At 50.7% G+C, this 9,356-nt stretch overlaps 3 protein-coding genes across 3 annotated transcripts; 1 reads left to right on the plus strand and 2 right to left on the minus strand.

Annotated features, from left to right (window-relative positions):
- Positions 1-1,312: 1,312 nt before the first annotated feature.
- On the minus strand, positions 1,313-2,718 carry CTRU02_212319 (phosphotransferase enzyme family protein; the record flags this gene model as incomplete). The annotated part of the gene is made up of 3 exons (XM_036727041.1): positions 1,313-1,782; positions 1,840-2,596; positions 2,650-2,718. 3 exons carry the CDS (start codon positions 2,716-2,718, stop codon positions 1,313-1,315), a joined length of 1,296 nt encoding a protein of 431 aa, XP_036581285.1.
- Positions 2,719-4,286: 1,568 nt separating this feature from the next.
- On the minus strand, positions 4,287-5,738 carry CTRU02_212320 (glycosyl transferase group 1; the record flags this gene model as incomplete). The annotated part of the gene is made up of 2 exons (XM_036727040.1): positions 4,287-5,258; positions 5,304-5,738. The coding sequence occupies 2 exons, from the start codon at positions 5,736-5,738 to the stop codon at positions 4,287-4,289; spliced, it is 1,407 nt and encodes a 468-aa protein (XP_036581284.1).
- A 1,867-nt stretch (positions 5,739-7,605) lies between these two features.
- On the plus strand, positions 7,606-9,356 carry CTRU02_212321 (cation efflux protein/zinc transporter; the record flags this gene model as incomplete). Its single annotated transcript, XM_036727039.1, has 3 exons — positions 7,606-8,255; positions 8,312-8,530; positions 8,579-9,356. 3 exons carry the CDS (start codon positions 7,606-7,608, stop codon positions 9,354-9,356), a joined length of 1,647 nt encoding a protein of 548 aa, XP_036581283.1.

Below are 9,356 nucleotides of genomic sequence, written 5' to 3' on the forward strand. Positions count from 1 at the left end.
ACTCAAAGATTTGGCATAGGTTTTATATCCAGGCTGCCCCTGAGCTATGAGCTCTGCGATTTCCAAAAGAACGGCAGGAATGCACGGGAAATTTGCAAGTAGCGCCAATTACCACAGCATTCCCTTCAGCCAGAGAAACCTCGCAGAACTTCCCAACTTCTGTTTCACACCGGATCTAAGTCTACTAAAACACCAGGTTATGCAGAATGGTAATTTAGCTTGGCCAATTCCCCATCGTGTAGTGAAAGTGACAGCTGTGGGGGAAAAGGCAGCGTCACCGGCTGAATGGTTAGGTTGCTAGTCGCAAACATGTGTCTCAGCCTATATTGCACGTGTCCGGCAACATCTAGCTTAGCTGTCAAGCCTTACCTGGATGATACTAGCATCTTTCTGCGAGGCAAATGTTGACATCGCACTGTTGTCAGTCTTATTGTGAACAGAGCAGTGTACCAAGTTGAGCCGGAACACCAAAGATACACTAGAGCACTGCCGGGAATGTACCGTCATTCTGAGCATCTGACTGAGGCGAGACACCTTTACATGGACGGAAATAAGTATCTAACCTCAGCATTTCGGCTGACTTCACGTCTTGAACTTCCATTGTCGATATCGTTGAATGTTCAAGTAAATTATACACCTTTATATACTAAGCACCATCAACTTTTGGGCTACAATTTTTCAAACTTCCCCTCATTTCCTTCCCATTGTTAAAAGACCCATTACTATTTCAGACAGATCTGGTTTGAATCACTCTTATACCGACCCTTAACTTTACTTGGAGACTCATTACGCTCAACTACGGCTATAGATGAAACTACTGCGAACATGCAGTAGCCAGACATCTCAGCCGCGATATGTTGAAGCATATTTTTCGGTTTTGGGACCTTGCAAAAGAATAGAGAGAGACGTTCTCGATTTTTTGAGACCTCACGCACTCAAAAAGCAAAATATTAGGTCCATCCAGGATTCGAACCTGGGCTTACGGAAAGTTCTGGTGTTAATCAGAATCCGACGTCCTAACCAACTAGACTAATAGACCTGTCGGGATGATTGAGCCATTACTGGCTGTTGTCAAATCTAAGGAAAATTTGCACTATGTTCTGTGTGGGTTTAGCCCTCTTTGGATCGTCGTTGTGGGGTTCCGTTGCCACCTCCATTTAACTGGGATCCACGATCTAACCAAAATCAACACATGCCCCATCTTGAGGATACTTACTTGGGTTACCTCAATTGTTCTCTTTGTTTCCGGTTTAACGTTCTTATCAACTTCCTGGGTTAAGTACATTCTATGAGCGGCCCTGACTTGACCAACTCAGTATCCAAAGGATTCAAGGCAGTCAGTCAAGTCCTTCTCCGCAGCCTTCCGCATTTCTGTGATCTGCTCTGGCGTTTGCCCCCTCAACACCATTGGGTGCAACAAAGCAAAAGGGCATAGTAGCCCCTCAAGCTTTCTGAGTTGATCAAGCGCAGGCATTTGGGGAATATCGCTTGGTCTCATGGTGCCCCTGGCAGCTAAAGCGTCATCCCACGCCTTGGCTGTCCTAAGTTGTCCAGTTGCCTCCTCCGGCAAGTCAGGAATGTCAAAGTTGCCAGTAATCATAGCCTTCCCCAAGCGACCTCCGCTGAGGTCCGGGTCTCTTCCGGTACCGCCGCCAGTGTTTCCTCCAATGTCCCCAAGTGAGGCAAAGAACTCATGGCACGGGTGAGAGACGTAGGCAAAGTCGAAATCGAGAATTCCCGTCAACTTGTTCGTTTCAGGTTGGTATTGAATATTGTTCGTGGCTGTCGATGGAATCAGATCTTGCGTTACAAAAGGCTAGAAATGGAGTTACGACTTACTTAAGTCCCCGTGTATAAGTACACGCTTGGCTGTGTCTAGGCCGGTACTGGCAAAGTATTGATCGAGCCCGGAAGAGATGAAACGGCTGATGCGTTCCTCTACACCATTGGGCTTCCAACCCTCTAGTACAGGGCTTTCTCCAGAATCCTCTAGCTGGTAAGCCAACTTCGATTTCCAGAAGTCGAGATATGAAGCCCAGGGACCTCCTTTGAGCGTTGTCATCTCTCCGCCTACTATCTTTCCAGCATCATCGATAGTCAACCCTCCGTGAGACTGGATGCTATCGGGCAGGGGAGCCCGCTGAATCCCTGAGAATACATCCGCAATCTGCTCGAGTATATTTTTCTTGTCTTCGTCAGGCAAGTCCCGGAACTTTCTGTCAAGTGGGATGCCCTCCTTGAACTCCATCAATGTCCAGCCGAAACCACCTTTTGCGCTCTTATGTGACCGCCAAGCATAGACGGCTGGGATGAGAAATGCAACCTCTGGTCTGAAAGCTAGAAGGCCCTGACGGGCGAGATGGATTGCTGCGACTTCATTCTCGATGCGGTTGTCTTGCACGATACCCTCCGCCTTGGGGTTGGATAAGCGCATAATAAAAGTCGAGACGCCTCCCGCTGGCGGAGGGATGGTGTATGGTCCACCATTGGCGAAGTTTCTCGCCGTAGCCGAGTTTGCAAGTGTGATTTTGTAAATAAAGTTGTTGTACTGGAATGGGGAATTCTCGTCATAGTCGACAGGCAGAATGTCCGTTGGCTTCGAAAAAGTATTAGCAAGTTTATTTTATGATAACGTGGCCAAGCTCTCACCTCCAGATCAAAACCGACAATGATAGCCTTGACAAGGTCAAGGCGCTCTTGAAAGTGTTCGTGGCTCATTTTCAGAGATGGTCCACAGATGGACAGGTAAGAAGTCTGGGTTTTTGTTGCAAATAAAGTCAATATGTTTTCTCGACGGCTGAGACGCAGGTTGCGAGGACATTTATACTTCACAGCCCGGCATACATGTTGAACCAATTAGCCGATTGCAGTGGGTGGTTTCCATTCAAGAACCAGGATCTTCATCAACCTCATGGCAGCTCCAGTAGTCACTACCCCTGGATTGGAAGGAGATGGTAAGCCCCCTTCCTCCCTTACATGCCGTAATCCGCCTCGAGTAGGGACCACATTGGCAAATCACGGCGTAGTGCGACACATTGTTGAGGAAGTGAACGCGGAAAGAAGGAATAAGAGCCAAATGCAATTAATTGTCTGACGCAGCGAATCGGATCCTATCCGGAAACGCCAAAGAAATCAGTGGCTGTTCAACAGCGAAAGCGCTTTTGGTCGCAAGTCTGAACTGCTGGTGTTGGTACCAATTTCCGAAGCTGACCCTTGCCATGGACCATTGCTGCCTGGAGCATTGTTATTGTTGATACTACAATTGAGGCACAGCAGTCTAAGCCGTTGCTGCAGCCCATCTCGGCAGTGCAGTTTTGTCGGTACTCCTTCTGACGGACATAAGATTCAGTCTGCAACGCGACTTGTGCGAGGCCAAGTACGGGTACTTCTCAACACAGTTTTGAGTCGCACTGTGGGCAAAAATGGGCTCACATCGGTTTGCCCAATAACTATGTCGATGAAAAAAAAGAATCCGCTGCGATAACTTTCTCTCTCTTAGGAAGAGGTTACTCGACTTGCATTTCCAAGATTCACGGCTGCAATGAAGTTCAAGTGCCGCGATATTCACATTGTGTCTAGCGGTTGATGACTCGAAGAGCATGATTATGTAATTAGAAAACCCGCTGGCAAGAACGGTGTTGGTAAGGTCGCGTTGTTGACTGCTAGTGCTAAGTCTGACCTTGCGGTGTTAACATGTTTAGTTGTAGGTCAGAAGCAAGGTTAGTAAAGCAATTAGTCTAGTCTAGGTGTTTTTGGATTGGAAAATGATATCATGTAGACACCCAGCGTTGCACACTAGACAATTAGGCTCAAATCCCACCTGCTGCGTTAAGCGAAATTCTAAAACAGCCTTATCATGAAGGCAAGTACTTACTTTGTTCTTGCTACATTGAAAGTTGACGGCTGTTATGGAGTCTCCAGCGTAGCTGTGGGGGCCGTAACTGAAGCCCCACAAATTGCCGTTAGGTTATGAGCCGAATTCTGCCGCTCCACATCAACACCACAGCATCTGACAAGATGTTACATGGTTTCGTGGTGTAGTTGGTTATCACGTCAGTCTAACACACTGAAGGTCTCCGGTTCAAGTCCGGGCGAAATCAATCTTTTGTCGTACTTTCTTTTTTCCCAATCCAACAAACCCCATGGCAACCTTGTCTTGCAGCCGAGAAGTTATATAGCATTTGTTCAACAATTTTGTTCCTGAGAATTAATTACTTTGTATAGTTTTCATGTTTTAGGAACTTAATTTTACGATTGTGCGGCTCGTCTGAGCTACTGCATGGGTATCAGATGTCAATAACTCCAACAACCCGGCCAACGACGCGATCCCACTCCTCGTCCCATCTAAGGCTGCCTTCCTTCACAGCACCAGCCTTCAAATTCTTCAACTCCTCCCTACCACTCTCACTCAGCAGTCGAATTAAAACCTCGGCTAACTCGGTAGCAGTCTCAAAGCCGCATCCATTTTCACCCTCCTTGACAAGCTCACCGAAACTCTCATAGGCCGAGTAGGCGGCGACTGGCAGACCGGAACCGAACATGTCTACTACTTTCATTGGTAAATCCACGCCAGAGCTGGACATGTGCAGGCAGACACCGAGGTCCGCGCAGGCGAGAAGGGTGGCATATTCCCGTGTCGATAGCCATGTCGTAAGAATCGTAATACCCGGCAGCTTGCCCTCTAGGCGTAAAGTCTTGATCTTTTCCTCATATTCGGCTTTTTGAGGGCCCTTGCCGGTGATGATGGCTAGAATGTGAGGCCTTCCAACTCCATTCTCGGTAACGGCCTCCTCAGGGTGCGCATATGCTACCAATGCATCCAGCAGCAAGCCAAAGTCTTCGTCAGGTGTCCATGAGGTACTGCTGACGATGAGGCGGGTGGTACCCTCCAGAATAGCATCGGCAAAGTCTTTGGTTTCTTTAAGACGAGAAAGGAAATCTTTGCGAGCACCAGCCGACTGAATGGGCTGGAAAACTTCAGCAGGACGGTCATGCAACACATGAATAGGCTTCTTATTGTTGTAAGGCTTCTCGCGGAGTTGGCGGGCCATGGCTTGAGTGACGGTGAGGTTGGCTGTAGGCACAATCCTTCCAAAAAAGGTCTCGTACTTCTTGTACATCCATACCAAGGGGTTCTTCCTGCTGCGACCGGTAGCCATGATGGACCAGCCATAGTTGTGCCAATCAATAAGCAGGTGACTGCCCCTCAGTAGGGATATAAGTAGAGCCAGATGCAATGTTGGAATCGATGGTGGATTCTGTAAAGAGTTAGACATGTGGGTAAGAGATTGCAGTTTACGTACCTGAATAATGATCCATCGAGCTGGAGGCGCCGTGTAAGCCAGCACGTAGAAGATAGACCAAGCCTGCCAGACGACTTTGGCAGGCTTGTTGATCAAGAGGGGCAACGTGTTCCATTTGAAAACGCTTGGAAGTGCTGGCAGAGGGTACAAAGTGACTCTGTCATTGCCTACGAGATCAGGATGACGGGCTGTTTCCTTGTAGCCCACGAGGTCAACTTTTCCTCCGTGCTTCATGACGCTTAGTGCATGATACTGCATGCGAGGGCTTCGGCCTATGTCACCCAAGACTAGGATCTGGATGTGGTCATCCTTGGGATTCTCTGCCGCATGATAGCGCGAGGGCAGTATCTTGAATATCAGGTTGATACCAGAGGCGGCAACGAGGGTGGTCAACACACCGGCCAGGACGGCAAAAACAAGAGGCGCCGCCGACATGATGGCGATGCGGATTAGATAGATAAGTACAACGGTGCCAGTTGAGGTCGTGTGATAAGATGAGCTGTGTGGAATCACAGATTGCCGTTGACCCTTAACCCTCAGGCGTTGGCCGTGGTGGTAGCGCTTATGCAAGCTGTCCCGTTGCCGTCCTGTGGTCTTAGCGCATGAGGGGCCAAGTTGGCGATGGGAAAGGTCGGACACGGGCAGTAGCTTTTGTACGTCAGTGAACAGACGTACGTATCTCTGAATGCCTTGCGTATGAGACGGTGGCCTGTTGTCGAAGGTGGTCAAATGCGCAAAAGTGCGTGACTGGGCTAGACCCCTCTTCCAAGAAGCTCGTCTTCGTTCGCGCCTTCCAACTTGGGATGGGCCTTTTGCAGTTGCAACTGTGGCGCCAATCAGGGGGCTACTGCTGGTGATATCGCAAGTCCATTGGTCACGTGTACCGATAAGCAAGCAGGTACGTACCACACAGGGGACCAAATGTACAATATGAAAGTAGATAGGTACCTGCGTTGCGCACAGAGTACATTTTCTAGCCTTGCAGCAAACCCGCAGCTTTGGAAATCGGACTCTTGCTCCATGGGCATCAGCCAGATTTGACCATCCTCTGTGTTTTCGTCATCTAATCAACGAGAAACCGGCTGCTGCACATGCCAAACAGACACAGACCAGCCGCGTTGTCAGAAATTTGTCGGCGACGGCTGCCAACTCGGCGCATTTCCATCTTGACTGCTCCTCCGACAGGCATGGCATGCCCAGACATTTAGAGACATGTCGCAATTAGACTGGATGGCCACTGTTAGCAGAACCACTGAAAAACACCGCCATTTCCGCGGGAGGCCCATCAGATATTATCAGCCTGGGATCGGGGCCGCATTATCTGCATGGGCATCTTTATGCAGCCAGCTCCCAACGCGCCCACGTAGACCCAGTTCAGAGTGTCTCTCTGGATGGGCATTCTACGCCTCTCCAACGAATCATGTCCACTGCGACTACGAACGTGTCGCCTAGCTCCCTCCCCACACGGAGAAATCTGCAGGGGTTGACAGCCGGATTCCCTATTGGGACAAAGTGGGAGGGGAGAGAGAGATTCATCTGAAAGGAGGCACCACCCGACGTCCCGTGGTTCAGCCAAAAAAAAAACCACGCTTCCGCTGCCGGTGTTGCATTCCACCTCTGACGTTAGGTGCCCACTGCTGCTTGTTTTCATTCTTTGATCTGAGCTTTTCAGCCCATTTCTCTGCGTCCATCCCCCTCTCTGTTTTGACAAGCCATCAGTGACAGACACCGTTCAACCTCGCGTTTTTCAACATTGTCTGTGCGACGCGCCAGTACGGCCATCATCGATCGAACTTCTGGGCGTAGCAGCGTTGGTGTGCACCGCAACGTCATTAGCTAACGGGGCGACTCCATTCCGGCCTTTTTAGCCTGTGCAAGTCCCCTGAATTGCCGCTGGGATAAGGCTCAACAGCGCCACTACGAGCACACGACTGTCATTCTACTGTCGCAGCGCCGTTACCTTTACCCTTCCAGCTCCTCCCAGCTCTACGGCATCGGAGGGTCCCACGACACCTCAATTGCAACAATCCCCTTTACAGCACCGTTCCTCTCTCAAAACTTCATCCAAGGAGAGCAAATATTCCTCCGACTCATGACTCAGGCTTTCTCGCGATAAGGAGGATCTTTTAAAAGGGTCCCGAACCAACGGATCTTCGGTGGAGAGACCAACGAGAACGAGCCAAAGAAATTACGACAGAGGGGGCCCAGGGAGAAAGACCTCTTTTTCTCGCCTAGATCCCCGCCGATACCGACACCGACGTCGTCCCCAGACCGACCCAACATCGTCTCGCTACCGTCAAGCATGGCATCGTCCTACGCCTTGCCATCCTCCGCCCTTCCGCACGCTCACCATCATCACATGCACTCCCACTCCCACTCGCCGCCGTCCCTCAATGCGTTGAAGTCGACAATGTCCAACGGCGGGCTGCATACCCACAGCCAGAGCCAAGACTCGGCCGGCAACAGCCACGTACACGATCACGATCACTCCCATAGTCACAATGGCCACGCCCATGGCCATCCACACAGTCGAGCGAACTCGAGCCATTCTTTACACTCTCGAGAAAGGGCGCCACCCCGATCGCTCGCGTCAATGGACGGCTGGAAAACAGACGTCACCCCGAGCGGGCGCCAACTCCTGACGCCTACAAGTGGTTCCTTCTCGGGGGCTTTCCAGCCTCTCGACAGCACATCGATAAGAGAACATGACCATGACCACGATCATATCCACGGTGATCATGGCCATGACCATGACCACAGTCACAGTCATTGTCACGGCCACGGCCACGACCACAGCCACAGCCATGCCCACGGCCATGCCCACAGCCATGCACACGATCACTCGAAACCCTCCCTATTCACCAGGATTATTCTCCAATACACACCAGCAGTTCCATTTCTGCATACGATTGTCGCGGAAAAGGACTCAAGGAGAATCTTCTACTTCATGACGTGAGTCAAGCTGTGTTCCTCGAGTGTCTTTATTGGCTGACCATTGCGTTTCATAGGCTCAATTTTGGCTTCATGGCTGTTCAAGCGTTCTACGGCTACGTTACCGACTCACTGGGCTTGCTCAGCGACACGATCCACATGTTTTTCGATTGTTTCGCCCTCTTCGTCGGTCTCTGCGCCGCGGTTACAAGCAAGTGGCCCCAGAGCCAGCGATTTCCTTTTGGTCTTGGGAAGATCGAGACATTGAGTGGTTTCGCCAATGGCATTTTGCTGATGTGGGTACTCCAAACTGGAACATGACGTATCATGTCTAATCAACACAGGCTATTGAGTGTAGAGATTATCGTAGAAGCGTTCGAACGGATATGGGAAGGCCAACAACTTCATCGTCTCAAGGAGTTGCTCATTGTCAGTTTTCTGGGCGGAGTGATTAACCTGCTGGGTCTGTGGGGTTTCGGCCACCATCACCACGGCCATGACCACTCCCATGGCCATTCGCATTCGCACGGCGGGCACGATCATGATCATGCACATGACCACTCCCACGGCAAGAAGCACAGCCACGCACACTCCCATCACAATGACAACATGGAGGGCATTTTCTTGCACGTCCTTGCCGATACCATGGGCAGTGCGTCAGTGGTGCTCTCGACAATCCTCACGTACTATACTGGATGGACGTTCTGGGATCCCTTGGCATCTTGCGCTATCGCGATCCTTATTTTCCTGGCGGCGATACCCCTTATCAAGTCTTCGGCACGCAACTTGCTTCTCAACATCCCTGATGATGTCGAGTACAACTTGCGCAACACCCTCGCCGGTATTCTGCAACAGAAAGGAGTTGTCAACTACTCAGTGCCCAAGTTTTGGATGGACGACCGCAGCAGCGAGGACACAGGCGACAAGCTGCAGGGCATAGTACACGTTGTGGCGGGCCGAGGGGCTAGTCTGGATGAGGTACGCGATCGGGTGCGCGAGTACCTCCTCAAGCACTCGATGGACATTGTAGTCCAGGTTGAGCGAGAAGGAGACGCCGGCTGCTGGTGCGGTGTTGGACGATCGACGGGGCTGGCCACGACGCCGCTGAAGAGGAGCTTTTAG

Source organism: Colletotrichum truncatum (genome assembly GCF_014235925.2).
Source record: "Colletotrichum truncatum strain CMES1059 chromosome Unknown Contig_0008, whole genome shotgun sequence".
Taxonomy (NCBI): domain Eukaryota; kingdom Fungi; phylum Ascomycota; class Sordariomycetes; order Glomerellales; family Glomerellaceae; genus Colletotrichum; species Colletotrichum truncatum.